This window comes from Orcinus orca, chromosome 1, assembly GCF_937001465.1.
Source record: "Orcinus orca chromosome 1, mOrcOrc1.1, whole genome shotgun sequence".
Lineage (NCBI taxonomy): Eukaryota > Metazoa > Chordata > Mammalia > Artiodactyla > Delphinidae > Orcinus > Orcinus orca.
In genome coordinates, this window is record NC_064559.1 from 18,380,504 (window position 1) to 18,402,201 (window position 21,698).

The 21,698-nt window shown below is 38.3% G+C and overlaps 1 protein-coding gene across 2 annotated transcripts in view; it reads left to right on the top strand.

Moving 5' to 3' along the window:
- The window catches only part of USH2A (usherin), a 782,904-nt gene that overhangs the window by 202,457 nt on the left and 558,749 nt on the right, over nt 1–21,698 (top strand). Inside the window, exons 20-21 of one of the 2 annotated variants that reach the window (XM_049708908.1) lie at nt 1,064–1,208; nt 15,914–16,361. In XM_049708908.1, coding sequence (XP_049564865.1) covers nt 1,064–1,208; nt 15,914–16,158 — 390 coding nt within the window. In that variant the 3' untranslated portion in view covers nt 16,159–16,361. Of the gene's footprint in view, nt 1–1,063; nt 1,209–15,913; nt 16,362–21,698 lie in introns of those variants that run through there. The other variant, XM_049708907.1, reaches the window with a different exon arrangement.

Below are 21,698 nucleotides of genomic sequence, written 5' to 3' on the forward strand. Positions count from 1 at the left end.
ATGTAAGCAATATACTTTATATTCCAAACACACTGCTTTCTAGAACTTCTCAGTTTATGAAATTTTAAAGTCAGTACCCAGGCACATATTCCAAATGAATTTTATTGTACTCCTAAAGGGAAAACAAAATCTAGAAATTGACTCCAAATGTTATTAATCTTTACAGTTAGCTGTAGTATTTATATATATGGAAGATTATTTCATATGAATGTACATCAGTATCCCTTAGAAAAAATAGCTTTGTACTCATGCTTGCTGTCAGACTATCCATTTTAATGACTTTTTTTTCCTGAATATAATCACCAGTGGTCTTTGTATCTACAGACTAAGCAAATTTACATGGTTGCTTTTGATCAATTCTAGTTATAATGACAGGACAAGCTCTCAGTGCTTATTGTTTAATTACTTGTTTATGGACCATAGAGTCTCCGTTGCTCAAATCTGCTATTTTCATTTGAAAATGTGTGATAAAGACAGGATTTCAAAAAAAAATGTAACTGTTTGATCAATCTGCTTATGCTCAGTTGTACAAGAAAGATAATTGAGAATTGACTTCATGTGGGTGCTCAGTAATCTTTCCTTTTTTTCCCTTTTCCTTCCTGTGGCTTTTTTTTTAAAAAAAACAAATGATGGGATTGATTGAACATAGTGACATCTTTCTGTACCAGCTCCATCACCTAGCATGTGGGCATTACTGCACTGGGTTCATTTTGGCCAAGCCCTGTGGTTTTATTTGGACTTTTTCACGATAACAATGACAGTGTCACCATTCTTTATCTGTACCATCAGTGACACGAACTGCACCACCATGCTGCTTTATGAGGCAATAACTCGGTTTCCTCATTTATCCACTCAGGAACTGGATTATTACCTCATAAAACAGTGTGATTGTACAATTGTCAATTAAATCCTAGCTTGTTGAGGCCCTTCAAAAAGAATCCCTTTTCCTAATCGTGGTTGGCAATAATTCCCTCTGTCAGAATTCCTGGAACTTTGCTTGTCAAGCTAATATTTTTCACACTGATTATCTATTACCTGACGTCTAGTTCTTTTTGCTTCACAGATGTTGTACACTGCTAAATCCCAAGAACTGTCTTATATTGTAAAAGGACTACAACCTTATAGGATATACAACTTTACTATTTCTCTCTGCAATTCAGTTGGTTGTATAACCAGTGCTTCGGGAGGAGGACGGACTTTAGCAGCAGGTAAGCAAGTTCTAAAGGACATGAAAAATACATTGTGTATTTATAAACAAAACACCTACAAAGCTCAATACCTTCTTTAGTTTGGACTTAATATTTGTCTTTTCTGCTTTCTCCTTCTCCCTCACTAGCCCTTATTGCTACTGACCTTGACATAGAAAAAGATGACACAGAAAAAGAAACTTAAGAGCCCTGAACATTCCTGAGTTGCAACTGTGTCACCATAAGAAACATAATTAGATGCAGAGTGACTACAGGGCTCCCACCACCCTAAGTCCTAAAGGTGTCCCAACAATTGTTTGAAGTGTTTGGCAGGCTTCTTCTGAGGACTCAGAATACTCCTCCTCTCAATCCTAACTTTTTTTGTGTGGGATTTGGTCTATCCCCTCCTGCCCCATGGAGCTAACAGCAGACATCCAGAAATCACTGGGTTGCCCTGGTGTCATATTTTGCCTTTATTGGATAGGCAGTAGTGTGCTTATTAATCTTTTTATTATGAATATGAAGCTCCTAAGTACATAAAATTGAAATAACGACTTGTTATCAAGTATAATCTTACCAGGAAATAGTTTGTGTAATTTTTTGCTTGCTTCCTTACGACAAATTAGGTTCACACAAACTTGATTACAGGTATTATTAACACCTATATAACCCAATTACTTACCATTTAGGATATTTTCAAATCAGTTTTTCTGTCAGCATCCAACAGGGCTTAGATTCCTGGTGCTCTTTAAGGAAATGTCCAGATGTGAGGAGGTTAAGAGACTCCTAGGCGAATGACAGATAGCATGCAAACGTGTTTAGCTATGAAAATACTCCTTAGACCTTCTTCCTTACTGTCTTCATATACAATTCCATAGTTTTTGTCTTGTTTTATTTTGTTTTCATTCTGGAAAAACTTGTTTGGCTCAAATTATCTTGTATCAATATACAACAGACTTCAAATATAACAAGTAATTTTGTTTCTTCAAATTGTCCACCAATGATGGGGACTTCCCTGGCAGTCCAGTGGTTAAGACTCTGTGCTCCCAATGCAAGGGGCAGGGGTTCAGTCCCGGTTGGGGAACTAAGATCCCCACGTGCTGCATGGCACGGCCAAAAAAAAAAAAATTTTTTTTTTCAATAATGAGAATGACTCCAAAGTTCCAAGTAATTATGTTTTATTATCTCTGACTGAACTCTTTGCGTTTTTACATATTTAACCTATATGTACAAGTATTTATGGAGTACCTAGCTTGAAAAAAAACACCGTGCTCCTATAAGAGTATTTATTTATTTTTATATACTGTGTTATTAGAGAGTTACAGGGTGTGGATAACAGGGGAAGACTCCCTGTCTCTTTTAGAAAAAATGACATAATTTGGAACTAGAGGATAAAAATTAAAAGAGGAATCTGTCCTGGGGGCTGGAGAAAGTGGAAACAGAAACCACACCAACCAAAGGTTGGCCTGAGATCTAGGGGAGGATAAAGGGACTCCGATGATGTGACCGAGCAGAACTGAAATCACAGCTTCTCAGGGTTGTAAAACATTTCAAAGTCATCTAGGGTGACTAGCCAATATTAACATATCCTATGCAACATTCCTTCCAAGTGTTTGTCCAGCCTGTGTTTGATCCTTTAGTGGTGGGGGAACTACACCTCTCTGGCACATCCTACCATGTTTAGAGACCTCTTCGAAACGCAATTTCAAAGGCGATACTAATCCAAGATACCTCCCTCTGGTTCCTATTGAACATTCTCCTTCCACTCCCTTGCGCGCTGTCCTCACTCTAATTCACCTTCGTCATGACATCACTTCCAATAACATCTTCAGTAACAATACCCCCAGCCAAGTCTTCTCTCCTCCAGGCTGTGTACTGAGGGACCTCCCAGCTGCACCTCACATGCCCAGGTTTCCAGCACTGTTAGGACAGGCTCTCTCCTTTAGATAGGATCTACTCTGTTTTTTTCATAGACACAAACTAAAAGAACTGAACAGAGACATGCCAGTCCCCAGAGACTAGACAGACCCTGGACATGGAAAGAGAAAAGCAGGGAAAATGTCTATAGAATGGCATCTTCCCTGCTTAATGGACCAATGATCACATCTGTGTGAATATCATCCTCATTGGTTGCAGTAAGAGTTCCTGGGGCGTGGAACTCACTGCGCCCCAGTGCTATGTGCTCTTCTTCTAGTCACTGGTGAGGAGGCTTAAGGCCACTCCATCCACTGGAAGCTGAGTGGAGCAGAACTCATCTAGGCCCTCTGAGTCCTCTCCCTGCCTCTTTATCCCTGAAAAACAGAACTTGGAAACCTCTCATAGTCTCCGAAAGCCATGAGATGTGCAAGTTAAATGACTTTTTCAAATAAGAGTTTATTTGTGTATTTTAGGGGAAAATGATAAGCCAGAATGCTGCAACTTGAATTTGGGCTCTGCCATCCACTAGCTTTGTGACCTTGAGTAAATTATATGATCTCTGTGCCTTAGTTTTCCAATTTATAAATAAGGATAACCTATTACATGGGGCTCTCCCGAGGAGTAAATACATGTTAAGTATTTAAAGCAGTGCCCAGCACAGAGTAAATCCTCAAAAAAAATTGCTATTTTTAATCAAGATTTCTATCATAACTGTTTTGTAATACTTTTCTCAGTCACAATGTAAATGTTATAGAATGTCTAATCGAATGTTATCGAAGTCATGCAATTTATTTTACAGCTTTGTTTCCGTAACAGTATTATAACATACATATAACAGTGGAGAGTCCTAAAACTAAGGATTGAATGGCAAAAGTAAACTGTAGGGGGGCTGACATTGAAAAGCATCATTTTTCAGTTCTGTAAGGAGCATGTTGTTCAGAGTTATGGCATGCATTTCAGGATTTTGATCAAAAACTACACATTTCAAATTTGTTGTTTACAATATAGAGTTAATAATGTGTCATAACCATATTGTTGCTCTGTTTTGCTGTGAGTGCTCAATTCAGTAAGCATCTATTAAGGTTACTATTTAAAGCACTGGGTGGAGGGGATACTAGTAGAATCCATTCAAAGATACCTTAATGGTGTCTGCATTAAGGTACTGACAAATAACAGGTAGGGTTAACCCCTTGGGGGAAAGGATAAAAGAAAGCTATGGGAACGGAGAATACCGGGATAGATAGCTTTGATTTAGGAGACTGGGAAATTAGCTCAGGTTAAGTGGCACTTGAAATGGACTATAAAGAATTGGTAAAGATTTTTGCAGTTATTATACCATGTGTCACTGTTTGAGGGACTGTTCCATACTGACATGATGAAAGCTGAGGTTTATAAAGATGTCTCTGTCAGTACAGTGTAGAATAGATTAAAGTGTGGGAATAGAGACTGGTAGACATTCCAAGGGGGCCATGAGAAAGTAAATCAGATAAATAGAAGGAAAGATTAAAAGAAAGGAATAGGGGCTTCCCTGGTGGTGCAGTGGTTGAGGGTCCGCCTGCTGATGCAGGGGACACGGGTTCGTGCCCCGGTCCGGGAAGGTCCCACATGCCTCGGAGCGGCCGGGCCCGTGAGCTATGGCCGCTGAGCCTGCGCATCCGGAGCCTGTGCTCCGCCACGGGAGAGGCCACAACAGTGAGAGGCCCGTGAATCGCAAAAAAAAAAAAAGAAAGGAATAGAGTAGATCAAGGAAGGGAAATCCACAGGTTAAGAAGAGAGAGAAATTGAAGATGACAGTAAATATCCTAGACAGTGGTGATGCCACTAAATCTAATGCAAGAGACGAAGAAAGAACATATGGGAGAAATAAAACCATGAGTTTCAGTTTGATTATCTGATGGAAACACATCCATGACAATTATAACCAGCCAACAGCAGAAAATGCAAATCTGGAGCTTAAGAAGGATGCGGGTTTTATAGTCACCTGCATGTAGAAGGAGGCGAAACTATGGATGATAATGTATTAGTGATGGCAGAGAAAATACAAAATAAAAGTTTACATCTCAGTGAATGCTCACATTTTGGGAGGAAGAGGAAAGGAGGAATAAAGGGAACAGAGACGTGGTCAGAGTTAGAAAAAGAACGTAGAAAAAGCAGTATCCAAAAACTCAAGGGGAGAGAGAATTCTAGAAGGAGAATGTTGTCAGTAGGGTCACATGCTGTAGGGAAAGTAGGAAAAATGTAAACTGCAAGGAACGTGGGGTCACTGATGACTCTCTGGGCAGCACTCTGATTAACATGGTTAGAGCAGAAGCTGGAAGGTAAAAAATTAAACAGTTGCAGGAGAAGATGGGATAGTAAATTTTAAATGTGTAGTTTTTTGTCCTTTGCCAGAATGTTCCTTCTACTCAATTTCCATTAAAAAAAGAACATATTAACTTTGTTCACATGTGAAATCCTTTCTTTTCTGAAGGAAAAATTATTTTAGCGTTCTTCTGGGAAATTTTTTATTTCTTTATCCCTTAATTTATTTTGTCAGAATTCTCTGACTCTTCATCTGCCAGGCAGGGAATAAAGTCACTTACATGACAAAAGTATAAAAAAAAAAATTTTTGCTTGCCACTGGATTTATTATAAAATATACCATTTTCAGGGGTGTTTGGATCAGGGAGAATGGACTTGTTTTTATTAGAATACAAAGAAAACCCCAGCAATTACAGATCCAATATCCTTCTTGCCTCCTTTGTTTTTAATAGGTGAATAAGGTTTGTTTTCTAAAATTTCCCTAGGATTAAACCTCTGTGCGTAACTGATAGATATTAAGTCATAGAAATAAACAGTGAGAAGGTCAATCCTTTTGAATGGTCAACAGGTTTGTTGACCATTGTAGGAAAGGAATAAAAGTTAAGTTGCAGCTATGATTCTTCCTGCTCTGTTTCTTCTAGTAATAAAGTTACAATTTGGAGGGTATATATTACTCCAGTGCATTCTAATGGATTTGTGAGAAATTTAACTCAAGTCTAAATGTAGTTCATGTGAGTGAAGTGTCAGGAATCAGAAGAAGCCAGCGACCATTTAAAAATTTTGAACAGCACCCAAAATTAGTAGTAGTCAACCTTTTTGAAGCACTGAATCACTTAAACATGTTATTTTTCCTTGAATCTCAGTCACAGAAATCAAAAAGATACCTGTAAAGATGTATGTTTCATTAAAAAGCTCGAGCATTATAATTTGCTCTCTTTGAAGTATTTTTTCAATTAAATATTATTAGAATTACACATTTCGTCCAGAATATTTATTGCTTTACTCCTTTAGTTTTGGTGCCCGTGACAAAGTCTGAGAGCTGATGTGAGAGAGGTATTCTCCCAGGAGCGGCTGCATCTCCATTGCAAAATCTTCAGGAAACTGTCATGGGTGGCTTTGGAGTTGCTTCTGGGTATATAAGGGTCATAAACTGATGGACTGGGCACCCTTATACTTTTCTTGAAGATTACCCTTTTACTCTAATAACTTTGTACATTTCCGCCCTTTGTGAATTAAGTACAAATTAAACCTTCCTTCAGAGAAATTCCTTTTGGAGATCCATTCCTGGAGGAAAAATGTCCTATTTCGTTTACCTGTCATAAAATGACCTCTACACTACAAGCTTAGAAGTGCCCATCTCCCATTAAGCAAGTAATTAGTGGTGCATTAAGATTTTTGTCTGAATCCGAAGTAGAATGTATGTTTGCGGCTGGGTTGAAAATACACATTGTTTTGTATGCAGGTACATAAGTCTTTTCATTGTGAATAGGACCCAGAGTGATTAAACAAGCACTCTTAATATGTTAATTTATAATTTTAATTACAACAATCTTGTATATATAGTCATTAGTGAATACTAATATAAATATTTTTCTACCTTTTTATTCATAATGCATAAACCAATCATCCAGTTACTTCTCTGAGGTTGCCTGTTTTTGTTTCATAATACAATCTTTGTTCTTAGTTATGAATGCATTTTGTTCGTTCCTGTCTTGAATAATCCCTCATTAAGCTAGTCACTTTCTGCTCCATGCTAAAAAGGAAAAATTATCATGCAAATGTGGCATGCCATATTAAAAAGCACATTACCAAACACTTTTGTTGCTGTCCTTCAATTAGTTTCCCTTCTTTGAATTTAATTCCATTTGTTGTTAAACTACCGACTTGATGTATGGACTCATGAATCTCAGGCTGCTGCCAGGAAAGCGGGGGAAAAAAAAAATCAAAGCCTCTTCGAAGAGCTGCAGAGGCGAGCTGAAATGAATTTGCTTCACCTTTGACAGGAGCACTTGAACAGCAGTGAAATCCTCTGCGGATTCAACTTGGCTAATTATCCAATTATTTATTTCAAGAATAAAGGCACTGTTTTACAATTAGAGCAGTGTAAGTCAATCTGAGAAATTTGGTAATGACAGATGACTTAAGTCACTTCTAAGATAAAGAGTATCTGTGCACACTTGTCTCACCCAGTCTTTTCAGGCAGCAGTTCTCACGTCTTAGCATCAGGGAAGTCCTGAGTACGCGGAAGGGTTGGTTTTGTTTGTTTTGCTCTTTCGACAACAGAAATTATTTTGCCCTTCTAACCACCGTGTCAAATTTCCATGGCTCTCAGGCAATGTTGAAGTTGTATTTCTCTTGATTAAAAGCTTTTGGTTCAAAGCAATACTTTTTAATTGCCTAATGATATAAGTCAGTTCTTAGGAAAGAACCGCACATTTAGGAGTTCATTTGCAATATAACTGAAAAATTCATTGCATGGCAGTAAAACAATTTACTGTTAATTACAAGGAGAAGAATTTGCTGTAGCATGCTCACAGATTGCCATGAATCATGCAGCACTCCTAGAGATTTATAACAGATGTGTAAGTGGGATGAATTAGCAGGGTTTAATAACAGAGACACAAATCATGCAGACTTCAAGGAGCTTTAATTGATATACTAGAATGTGACGGGCATGAATCACTCAGCCATTCAACAGCACAGTAACATATGGTCAGCTCAATATGCTGCATCTGAAATCGGTTGGTGAGTCGTTGGTTGTCCCATATGGTGGAAGCAATATATTTTTCATGATTCAAAAAAATACATCCTTGTTTTTAAGGAAATATGATGGCAAAGTGTGTTTGTTATTGAACTTGAATGCCAAACTGGGGTTTTTTATAATGATTTTGACATGGCAGCTTCCCCAAATATAGAGCGGCTACTACTTGTAATACCAGATCGTAGGAGACATTATGAGAACCAGATTGGTGCTTGTTGGCAGGCTTGATCCACAGCGAAGTCTACAGAAGAGCTCAGCTGACGAGAGCTGCAATTGTTAGGGAAATCCTTCAGACTCCTGATAAAGCCAACCAAATGAAAAGGATGATGTCAGTTTCATAGAAGTTCAGGAATGCCCAGATTTGCAAAGAGAATAGAGTGAACTGAATGAGAGACCCTTACTTAGCAGGGTAGGAAAGTGGCTGTGACAGCACCATGACCCCAGTTGTAACAATTGGACACAACATTTTAAAAAGCAACCTCTTAATTAAAGGTTCAGTCCTTCAGGAGCATTCTAAAAGAAATCATGGCGGACCAGTGCATCGGCGGTAGCACCAATCCCATGTTATTCCTGAAGGATTATTTCAGTGTAGAAAAACAGGTACTCCTGGTGCAGACCAACAGCTGGTAGCACGCAACATCTTTGTATGGAAGCTGGAATCCGGTGGCTTTCGACAAAGCTTTTGTAGCATTAGTAAACCTGACAGACTTGAAAAAGGAATATTGCAGCCTTAGAACTGTGGCAGCCAGAATTTAATGTCAACAATTAAAATTTATTTTGCTCCTTACCTACTGTTTATTACTGTTTGTATACACAACAGACCTGACTAATACAGAGATGCACTATTAGATGGAATTACCATCTGTTCAGAGTGAAATGCTGGCATCTGTCTTAGATGCTAAAACTAAAATGATATTATTTCTAACAAAACAAAATTAACTGCTTTTCACTCACCCACTTCAATGTTGAATGTGTGATGCACCCAAGGTAAAGGCTTGTTCATACACTGTGTAATGACCTCTGTTGCCAGGTCTGTATTTAGATCTGTGACTTTCACGGGGCCTCTGTTCACCTTTTGTCATGGCAGAAATCACACTTTTTAAAGCACCGTTTTAGTTTTCCGATGTATTAACTATAGTAAGGCATTAAAACAACACAATTAAAATGTGTAAGAATTGAACTAGAAAGACTATTGTGTGCAAAATATTTTGATAGATGTGCCCTAAATAAATGCAAGGGGAAAAAAATTAAATAGACAAAAATTCATCTGAACAGAGTTGCCATACACCCACAGCTTTGGGAAAAAATAAACTGTTATCTTCTCTGTTGGACTATTTCTAATTTTCTCCTACACTGACATATAGGAAAGATTTATATTCAGCATGCCCTCCTTTATTTTAAGCCTAAGTATCCTATGAAAAAAGATCTCTAACTTGTAGAAGTTAGAGAATTTGGAGTATCGAGGACAATGGTAGTTTCCACACTGATGTCGGATCCATGATGCTACTTTCTGAGAAGCCCGACTTCAGCTCTATATATCACAAAATAATAAATTTTGTCACACCAACGTTTAATGCATGTACACAGTGCATTAACTGTAACTGTAGTACATTTATTTGTGCTAGAGGAGACTTGAAAATGATTAAAAAATCAATACTTTTCTGTCAGAGAAGCAAGTGTTACTATGCATTTAAGTAGTTAATTGCATAAGCCCCATAAAAGCTTCAAGTTTGGGTACCAAGGATGCCATAATTACAGTCCAAGCAACTACCTTTTATTGACAGGGGACTTTAGGGAACAGTCCGTGTTGTCATCGCTGCTGCCATATGTACAGTTCAGAAATCACGGATCCTCACGCTGTTTATGTGTTGGACGTGAGATGCGTGCAAATTATTGGTGATCACCTGCATGACAGCTGGTTAAGGTAGTGTTTATTCATCAAGGAGGTGATTCCCCCTAAATTCTCTAAAAGCACTGCTTTCTGGCCTTGTTTATATCATAGAACACACAGAAAAATCATAATATGTATCTGCCGTGCTGAGGTAAAGAACAAGGTGGCTCAGAGCTGTGGGAGATAAGCTGGCTGGCTTCCTGGAGGGCTGAGGGGATCTATGTATCCAGCACCCCTTCTTGGTTTACTATGGAGAGGAGCTGCTTGGAAATGTTCAAGCAGAATTTTGAAACTGGAAGAGACCCTAGGCACGATCGGGTCTGTTGTGCTCTTCAATAAATGAGGTATTACCCAGCAATTCTACCCCTGGGTTCATATCTGGAAAAAATGAAAACACTAATTTGAAAAGATCCATTCACCCCAATGTTCATAGCAGCATTATTACAGTTGCCAAGATATGGAAGCAACCTAAGTGTCCATCAGCAGATGAATGGGTAAAGAAGACATGGTGTATATATATATATATATATATATATATATATACAGTGGAATATTACTCAGCCATAAAAAAGGATGAAATTTGGCCATTTGCAACAGCATGGATAGACTTGGAAGGTATTTCCTAAGTGAAATAAGAGAGGCAGAATGATATCACTTGTATGTGGAATCTAAAAATTGCAACAAACTAGTGAATGTAACAACAACAACAAAAAAGAAGCAGCCTCACAGCTATAGAGAACAAACTAGTGGTTCCCAGTGGGGAGAGGGAAGGGGGGAGGGGCAATATAGGGGTAAGGGATTAAGAGGTACAAACTATTATGTATAAAATAAGCTACAAGGATATATTGTACAGCACAGGGAATATAGCCAATATCTTATAGTAACTGTAACTGGAGCATAACCTCTAAAAATGGTGTATCACTCTATTGTACACCTGTAATTTATATAATATTGTACACCAACTATACTTTAATAAAAAATTTTTTTCCAAAAATATAAATGAATGAGTGAGATACTGAAGAACAGAGAGGCCAAATAATGGATTAGCCAATGTTCTATAAGTAGGGTCTTAAAGAAGCAGTCTAGAACCTAAGTTTTCTCCTTTCCAGATCAGTTCCACTATATATCTTCTCTCTTGAAGGGGACTAGTAAACAAAGAAGAAAATGGGAAAATTCATGTTGTTCTTTCCTCAGTCAGAGAATAGATAGTCAACAAGAAAGCACTGAGAAGTCTCTGAGAGTCTGAGGGGAGAATCCTCTCCTCTTCTGGACGCTGAATGGAGAGCACTTGCCAACTGGGAAATCATGGCTACGTGAGCCCGGATTTTACGTTTGAGTCCTAGTTCCAGGGCCCTTTCACAGGTGTTCGGGCCTAACAGCATTTGGCAAATCGCATTTCCTGTGACAGTTTGCATCTCTGAGACAAAGTCAGGATCATTTTCCACTGACAAGATGCCTGAGGATGTCTCATATTAGTCTTTCCCCCCTCACACCCCTGAAATGAGGAATCGCTGTGTGTTCCTAGATTGCTGTCTTCCTAATAGTTGATGCTTTACAGTATGGACACAGCCATGCAGTCTTCATAGACAACAAACTCTTCCTTGAGAACAGATTTGATTTTAAAGACCTGTCAGCAAGCACTTCTGCTCATTTAGTCTTCAGTTCTTATCCTAAGATGGTCAAACTCCACACTACGTAAATTTTGCAAGTGTAAACTTATGCATTATGATATGCTATTAATCAGATTATAAAGTAATAAATGCTACATAAAGAAGAATGTATATTACGCAGTGTTGTATAAAAGAATGCTTGTAAATAGGAGAGACTAGAAATTGGATCACAGAGCTAATGCAAAAAAATACAAGAGCACCGTAATTTTATTCCAAGTGGAAACAGACTTTGTATGTTGCTAGTCTTTGAATCTAAAAGCCTAAGTATCTTATGAAGATCCATTTTATACTTTACGCTTATAAGAGGATTTTCTAAGTAAACACAGATTCTAAATGTGGATGAATTGAATCATTTTATAATACGTAATTCGAAAGATGCTTTATTGGCTAGTAAAAATAGTGCCCTGTATTGGAATAGAAGTTTGCTTTGTAAAACCTAACGCAATTATATTGTTTTTAAAAGCAGTTATTTTCAAAGTGTTCCACTGAAAATTTATCCTCATGTTGGATGGGAAAACGGAGGCATATAGGTTTGAAGTGATTTTTGTAAAATCATACAGAATTGGATAAAAAGTGAAAATTATATCTCTAGGAGTCTGCAGAGACTTTCGCATTATTCCATATTGTCTCTCTTTTTTTTTTTTAGAAGATGTTGCGGGTAGGAGTTTATTAATTAATTTTTGCTGTGTTGCATCTTTGTTTCTGTGTGAGGGCTTTCTCTAGTTGTGGCAAGCGGGGGCCACTCTTTATCGCGGTGCACGGGCCTCTCACTACCGCGGCCTCTCTTGTTGCGGAGCACAGGCTCCAGATGCGCAGGCTCAGTAGTTGTAGCGCACGGGTTTAGTCGCTCCACGGCATGTGGGATCCTCCCAGACCAGGGCTCGAACCCGTGTCCCTTGCATTAGCAGGCAGATTCTCAACCACTGCACCACCAGGGAAGCCTCGTATTGTCTCTTAATTTACTGTCTTGTGATGAACAAATGTATACCTATAATCCCTTCACTTTGATGATCTGAGCCATAATCTTTAATTCACCTGTCTCTTAGTCTGTGTTTGTGTGTATGTGTTTAATAGTTCAGGAGTATCTGTTTTTCTTATCATTATTCTACTTGTGAATGTATATGAGACCAGTCTCATTTAATTGATTGAAAGTTCCCCTCTGGTCTTAGGGGAATTCTGAAGATAGTGACTGAGTAGGTACTCACCCTTTCAGGTGGGCTGGGTTGACTCACAAGTGAAACTGTAACAGACCAGCTGAGAGTTGTTTTTTGTTTTTTTTTAAGCAAGTGAATAAAATGCACACACCCAAACACACACATATATATATACTCTAGTTCCACTCATTCTCTGTGGTTGACTTCCTAAGAATGCTGTAATTGCTCAGCAGAGCAATTCCCCTGTGAATCTAGAAGCACTCCACGACTTGTTAGACTTTAAATAGTCAACATTAATTTTAGTGGATCCTCAATGCATGTGTCCTCATTGATTATAATCATTTTGTCATATTTTAAAAATTGCGTGCTCTCACTTTTAGTAGACGTTCAATCAAACAAAACAAATAAACAAGCAAACCTACTGAGTTGCTGGAATTCCTTTGATTTTGTTTTGTTTGACTCTGAAATTATATTCCTGACTAAGAAGTGATTTTCAATGATGCATCCATGGGGAAAGGATTCTGAGTACAGTAGTGGTACAAATTTTCATTATCCCCATCCAGATGGGTGATTGGAGTAAAGGGAAAGAGTATTAGATGTCAAACAAATGCGACCTTGAGAAAGTAGCTGCTTTTAAATAAGAATAAATTTGTTTTCTACACCTGTGACTTTATTTCTGTTTTGTAAACAAGTTCATCTGTGTCATTTTTTAAGATTCCACATACAAGCGCTATCATATGATATTTGGATATCACTGGAATAGATGGTATTCTTCAAACTAAAAAGTTCAAGTCTTTGTGTGCCAGATCACTAGGGAATCTTAAGTGGAATACAGGAAAGTAACAGAAAAGCTCAAAATTCCTATTGTCTGCTCCTAAGTAGAAAATTTTAAACAAATGAAAATAATATAATCGGTCCTCCATTACTTGCTTCTCTGACCCCAAGACTCAGAAATCTTCGGCGGTCCTCCTTCCCCAGTTAAGCTAATAGCCAATGATGGCTTCCTGAAATTTTACAAAGATGGAACTCCAAACTCTGGAGATGAGCTTAGTGGGAGAAGAAATGTCTGCATGGCTTAGCTTTTTATTTTGTTTTGGATTATTCTGAAGAGGGATCATAGCTTGTAGAATGAAATCTTTGAGAACCCAGCATTTAGCTAATTTTTGGTAAAGAATACTAAAGGAAATCATGCATAAAATTTACAGATCCGTATATATAAGAATAAAAATATCACATGGCGGGCTTCCCTGGTGGCGCAGTTGTTGAGAGTCCGCCTGCCGATGCAGGGGACGCGGGTTCGTGCCCTGGTCCGGGAGGATCCCACATGCCGCGGAGCGGCTTGGCCCGCGAGCCGTGGCCGCTGAGCCTGCGCGTCCGGAGCCTGTGCTCCGCAACGGGAGAGACCACAACAGTGAGAGGCCCGCGTACCGTAAAAAAAAAAAAAAAAAAAAAAAATCACATGGCTCACACTGGCGGAAGATGAACAGAATTGTTAATTATCTTTCTAAGTTGATGAACTTTTTACTCACTGCCCTCTCTTCTTTACTAAAACTGAAAATAGAATCACAATGAATTGTTTCTCTTTGGAAAGCTGGCCAAGCTTTCTAGAAAGTAACAAATGGTCATTGTTCGAAGCTGATTTAAGGTGAATTGCCTTTCTTGGTTTAAGAATATTAGTTTTTGTATTCACACCATTTTATCTTACATGTACTGAAACAGGCAAAAACTTTGTGTCTGCACAAGGCTGTGTTAACACAGGTGTAAGTTAAGCTCCACAGCCTTAGTCTGGGTCCTCAGTAAATAGACTTGGCGATTATGACATGCGTTCTTTTCTTCATTTTCACCCCTCAAACCCAGCTGACACACTTCGAGTGGATACGCATCTCATCCTACAAACCCAACTGCTTAAGAAAATGAAAATCGAAACAGGTCTTCATTTTCAACAACTCAGTTGTTAATCTGATCTGTTTCCAGTAGGTTTTAGGGGAAGTCTCAGAGCTGTCACTCCTGGGGTTTCCCAGGAGGCTCCAAAGAAATGCCAGTGTCCCTGGACGTCAAGGCGCGCCGGGCCCCAGTGTGCGTGTGAGCCCTGGGCCCTCACTGCCCAAGGCTCAGGCCACTGCTGGGAGTGCTGTGGTCACTCCAGGGCCCCCGAGGCTGCCTGAGTCTGTTGTGCCTGGACAGGAGTTTGCAAACCGCTGAGATCACAGGCTCATTCCTTCCTGTGGATGCTTTGGCTTTCAGAGTGGTGTTTTTTTGTTTGTTTGTTTTAATTTAGACCAGTAGCTAAGCTTTAAAAATCAGAAAATTCCACATAAAATGATTTTTTTTTTAGGTAACAAAATAAAAGATTTGACAACATTGGGTTGTCATTCCTGAACCATCCGTGGGCTGGCACGAATTAGTGACTGTTCACCCCCGCCCCGCTCACCGGTTTTTCTCAAACCCCACTTTCTCTTGTCTCCCTAACGAGCCCATTTCAACCATTTCCTTTTCCTGCTTGGCCTCTGTGAATTGCAGCCCTGACTCAATACCATGTTAAGACAAGGGACTCTGCCCTTTGTGATCAGTAGCCACTAGCTTGGTAGTCACTGGCTGCAGGATTCACAAGGGATCTTGTAGCTCCTGGGTAGGGCAGGGGTATTCTCTCGAAAATGGAGAAGCCATGAGCCATTAGAGACCAACTGGCACAGAAGCTAGAGCAGTGAAGCATCTGCTTGGTAAAGAGAATCTGGGTGGTGCTCCAACAGACTATAATATGTAGTATCTGTCAGGTCGCAAGAAAGAATAGAGAAATTATTTGTAAGAAAAAAACTTTGTTTAATGATAAAAGTGTATTCAGCATTCAAAATTTTGTTTAGTCACATTTAATATTAACTGTTTTCAGTTCCTAGACCATAGAAATACTGGAGGCCATAATTGATTTGATTTTGAGTTAATGTACACAGGTGCATGTGAACATATGTGTGCATATCTGTGTCTAGAGATAGGAGCCAAATTCTTGAACGTAACAAGGGTTTTCTAATATTTAGCACCAGCCCAACTGAGGCCACCTCTGGTTGAAGGAATCAACAGTACAACCATCCATCTGAGGTGGCAGGCACCTGAAGAACAGAATGGACCCTCTCCTACATATCAGCTGGAAAGGAGACAGGCAGCTCTACCAGCTCCAAGGGCCACAATGATGAAAGGAACTCGTTTCACAGGAAACGGATATTATAAATTTCCCAGCTCCACTCACCCATTCAATACAGACTTCACCGGTAAGTGTGCTTGATATCACTTTCTTTACGAGGCACTAAGCCCTGGGGTATTTTTAATGCTTTTGATATGTCTTTACAATGAATTTTTACTACACCTGTTTATAGAGATACTAATGTAGCCCTTTTATAACTTTAGCTTGATTGTGTCGACATTTATCTCTTCAGTATTCTGAAAAAAAACAAGTGGGTTAAGTGGAGGAAAGAAAAGAAAAATATATATATAATAGATGTGAGAAGGCGGTGGTGTTTTTAATTTTTTTTTCTTCTGCCCACACTGTGTGGTGTGTGTGGTCTTAGTTCCCAACTGGGGATCGGACTCATGCCACATGCAGTGGAAACACAGAGTCTGAACCACTGGACCACAAGGGAATTCCCTGAAAAGGCAGTCTTATTAGCTCAACGTATGTGCTGGAAATGACTCTTGGACGCTATTTACCAGAATGTGTCGGAGTATTCCTCACTTCCTTTGTGGAAAAGAGTTCTGTGGGCAAATGAGTTTGAGAAATGCCCCCATGCTGTTGGAGATTCTCAGTATACATCAGCTTATCCAGTCTCTGAAAAGAATTATAAGAAAGCTATTTAACTGTTTAACTATTCCTGACACTTATTTGATGTAGCTCTTTTCTTTTTAAAGTGTAAAGACTGTTAATACCCCATGTTCTATGGAGAGCATTATGGGAAAAAGTAATTTCAGGGAAAGCATACCTTCTATGGGTCAGGAGTAGAGTAAGGCAAGCAAGGCACAAAATTTAAAGGCACCCAAAACTCAGTAATCCATGTAAATGATATTTTAATACAATATTTTTAAAATAAAAATCAATGCCAAAACATCCCCAGTAAAATATAAAAATTTTAAATAAAGACAGGATCCAATCCTCACTGTGTGAGCCAACCTCACACGTCTCACTCAATTTCTGGTCTGACTGGTATTACAGTATTCTGGAAGTCCAGTTATCTCTATGAATTACAGTTTTTAAAAGCACTATTTCACTACAGATGTAGAAAACTCTAATTATTCATGATACTTTATTTCCCATTACAATTTTTTTAAAGTATATAATATGTGTTACTCTGTAAACTCATAATGATATTAATTTAATCCATGAGAAAGTCATTTTGGAGCAAATAGCTAGTCTTTCCAATGCTGCGTATGTTGAGGACAATGAAATGGAATTTGAACTATAAAACGTAGCTCACATATTTTATTTTTACTTAAAATGGTAAATAGTTTGCTTTTAAGTGAGGCTGGCTGCTGATGTATATTTGTAATGAATCATGATTATGTTCTAGCTGTGATATATTAAGATTAATGCACACTTAACCACTGGACTAGTATATCCAACTCCTCACTGAGTATTAGAAATTCAACCATTGAGCTCCCCTAAAACGCTCGACTTCTACTTAATATTCGTAAAAGTCAAAGAAAGGGAAGAAAAGGAAACATAAGTATCTGGGAAAGAACCTATGGAAAAAAAGTCAAAGGCTTTTTCTCAAATGGAACTAGAACTGACTTCCTGGTCCAACATTTGGCTTGTGATGTGTTTCTTCGAGGAAGCAGCCTTCGTTTCCATTCATCTGGGTCTCGCTGCAGCAGGCATGTCAGCTCGGATTTGCTGGCTAGCCAGCAGACAGGTTTTTGATGGGATCACCTACTGTTGTTGCTGTGAAAGATAGAGTGGCCCGTCGGCTGTTAATAAATTTAGTCGTCTGCGCTGTCTCCCTAGCCGCCCTCAGACTCCGAGGTGCAAGGGCTAGGGGCAGATGCAGGGTCTGGGAAGTTTTCCAAATTCCTCTTTAAGAAAGTTAGGCCGTAAACACTGGCCTCCCTAAGCAGGATCCTTCTGTCTATAACAAAGCCTCCAGCTGCACAGAAAATGTGTTTGGAGTCCACAGCATTTGAAGGACAAGACAGGCAGATCACAGTTTGGGCTTGAACGACTCCTAGAGCTTTGGCGATTCCTGGAGAATAAGCAGTTCTTCTGCATTCAGGCATGTTCTGGGGCCTCGCTACCTCCTTTTTATGGGAAGCTTGGCTTACTTTCGAGTCTCTCTTAACTGTTAAAGTAACCAGGTCTCCATCAAGTTATTGGTTTGACCCTTTGGCTCACCTGGCAGATTCGGCTGGATACTTTTATTGAGGCAGGTTATGGTTTAACAAAATTTCCCCAATTAATGAACCGGGACAAGTTTACAAAACCAACTCAATCAATAGCTTTCCTTCAACTTGGATCTTCTTATGTAGAAAGGTAAATGTATTGCTAGCATCATGCATTTGTTTTACTTGTATATTCTTTCATCCAATCCCTCTGCAGCATTAGAAGGTAGATATTTTTCCCCTCATGGAACATGAGGAAGTGAGGTTCCAATAACTGGTTCCCACATGGTGCCACAGCTACTGAATTTTGGAGGTGAAATGTGAATTTGGAAGCTTCTGGTTCAAAAGCTGGTGCTTTGCCACAGAGCGGGAGGGATAATTCTGTGGACAGTAGCTTGGAAGTTGTGGAATAATAAGTATCTAAAAGTAATAAATGAGGATGGAAGATGAAATAATGATCACCCAAATAAACCTTACTCAACACTGCTGAACTTTTTGGATTTGTCTTTCGGTTTTTCGGCTTTTCAGGTAGCAACCAGAAATAGTATTGGCATTATTTATTACTTGCATCTCCAAAGACATCTGGGGATAAGATTTTTTTTTCCGTAGCAATTAATTCTAGAGTGTGCCTAAAACTAGATTTTTAACATCAAACAAAATTATTTTAGGTGGGCTGAAGTGCTGTGTGTCAAACAGTGCTTTCAACTCACGCTCCTATAAATTTCATGCAGTTTTTATATTCTAAGGCAAATTTAATGAGCAAATCCTGATCATCTCTAAGATGATGAATTATATTTAAAAAGTGAATAATTGTAAGAAGAACTAAGATATCTTTTATTTTGATTCATTTCAGAATCTCAAACTCTAACTAAAAATGATTCCTGAAATATGAATGGAGATATCAAATGACTCAAAAACAAATATACAGGGATGTGTATTACTATACATATTTTATGTAAGGAAAAAATGTGAGAGTTCACCCATCAATGACAGGATTTGTAAATACATTCATTCCATGGTCATAGCAATATGTTGAAAGTCTAGGTATAAACTATCTCATTATTACAGTTCAAGAAAGGAATCTCTCATATAACTCCCCCCTCTTCCATATTTGCTTTAAATATTTTCCCTCATATGATAGAATGAAAACAATTCAAACATATGAATATATGTCTGTGTTGCTCACTGTATAAATCAGTAAGCTTAGTATTATAAATGAACTCTGTCAAAATCTACTTTGGGGCCGAAAAATGAACCAGATGAATCTTTTGCAAGATCTACGTTTGATCGCTTTTCCTTTCTGATACAAGTGTTCTTTCAAAAATCTAATTTCCAGGAAGGGTGTATTATCAGTCATTTACATCATAGTATAAGTAACTCCCCCATTTCTTTATGATTAAGGATGAGGGCTTTGGGAACAGACTAACAGGAGTTTCAGATCTATGCCCCATTATTTATTAGTTAAATGTAATTAGACAAACCACTTAATCACTTGTGTGCCTCTGTTTCCTTTTCTTTCAAATTGGCATAATACTACTACTTACAATATTGATATCCAGCAGGTAGGTAAGGATTAAAGGAGATAGCTCACCTAACGAACTTTGCACAGTATCTGCCACACAGATTACTTTATAGTCTTTAAACATTAGCTATCAGCTATCACTCATTGAACAAATATTTATTAAGTGCCTACTATGAGACAGGAGATTTTCTAAAAGTCTTCTGCAAGTCATAAAATCAACATTCTATTAATTCGTCTGCTGCTGCACATACAAGATATGTTTGCCTAAATGTTGTACCTGGGGTACGAGTAATGTGCAATTTCTATATTAAAATGTGATATTTAATTTTGTTATTGAAAACAGTTAAATTAATCTACCTAGTGTTGAGACACTATATAAACTACTTTCCTCTGGGTCTTATCATGCTCATCTATTAAACTGAGGCTTGGCCAATTCCTTTAACTTCTAAAATTCCAAATCAGTTAGCACAGGTTATTTAAGTAGCCTCAAAAATTCAAAATAGAAGTTATCACCAAGGCATCTGTGAGTTTAAAAACACTTAGATTTTTAATTGTTTTATGATTCTTTCATATAATATATTCACAATTTAAGGTTTACAGAAATGTAAGCTTTCTCTCTACTAATCTGAAGAATTTATGGGAATAAGTTAACTTCTAGGGATAACTTAAGTGATGTGGGGAAAATTACTCAATATAAAATGGATATTCAGTTCTTGAGTTATATCAGAGGGTGTAAAGAAGACACAAGTTCAACATAATTTCATGATCTTGGAACTAGAAAATCATGTGAACACTCATAATGAAATAGTCCCCTGATTACACGGGGTTAACAGTACTTTGTCCTTCCAAAACAGCAATAGCAGATAGAGCATCCCTCCCACCTACAACAGGAAGGAGCTATCACCGTGTTTCTGGAGAGAAAAAAAAATTTTTTGCTTATTATTTTCAGGAATGCAGAATAAATCCACTTACACAAAGAATTTTGCTAGTAATCAAAGGGAAGCTGGTAAAAACAGCAAACTAAAATACTGCTCAGTTTGGCATTCCAAAGGTGACTCTCTCTCTCCTTGTCACTTGTTTTTCCTATTAGTGGAAAACAGGTCCACGATCATTTGGGGGAAGGTTTGACTATTGTAGTATCCAGACGCCAATCACACCAGCCTTTTAAACTGCCTTTACTGGTGAACCTGCCTAGAAATCAGGAACTGCCTTTGCAGAGATCTTTGTAGCAACCCACTGGGGAGATGAACACACATGTGCACCTGGATGTAATTCCCTTTTATTTGTCTTCATGAAAAATGTGATGACTGATGTTGAATATCTTGCAGATGAGAACTCTGTACACTTTCTTCATAATAATGCCGTTCAAGGACACCAAGTGATTGTCTTACATTTTTGTCTCTTAGTATTTGCCTTCCCCAAAATGGCTGAACTAAAATGCCTCACGATCCAGAAATACAATTAATTACCGACCCATGAAAAGAGAAATGCAACCCCCCAAATCAATATCTTTTAAAAGCGTATATTTTACATTTTACTGTATGATATTTACGCTTTATTATTTTTGTATTATTTTCAGTGAACTGAGGCACTAAAACACTGCATTAAAGGAAAGCTGATTCTAAGCAGTTACAGTACAGGTATAAGTAGGGCAAACTCCTTCGATACACTAATTAGTAAAAGCATATTAATTCTGACCTTCAACACCCTTGGTGTCCCACTATTTGTTTTCCTCTGACTGGGAGCAAGTAGTTTTGCCAGAAAGTACTTAGAAAAAAAAAAAAAAAAAAAAACACTAAATAAAACACCAAGTCTTTTCAAAGCATATTTAAACCACAAAGTTATTTAAGCTTTGATGTTAGATTTTGGCCACAGTTATTGAAAAGCAGCTCTATGAATCGACGCTATGGCCTAGCAGTTTAACAAACAGGCAATAA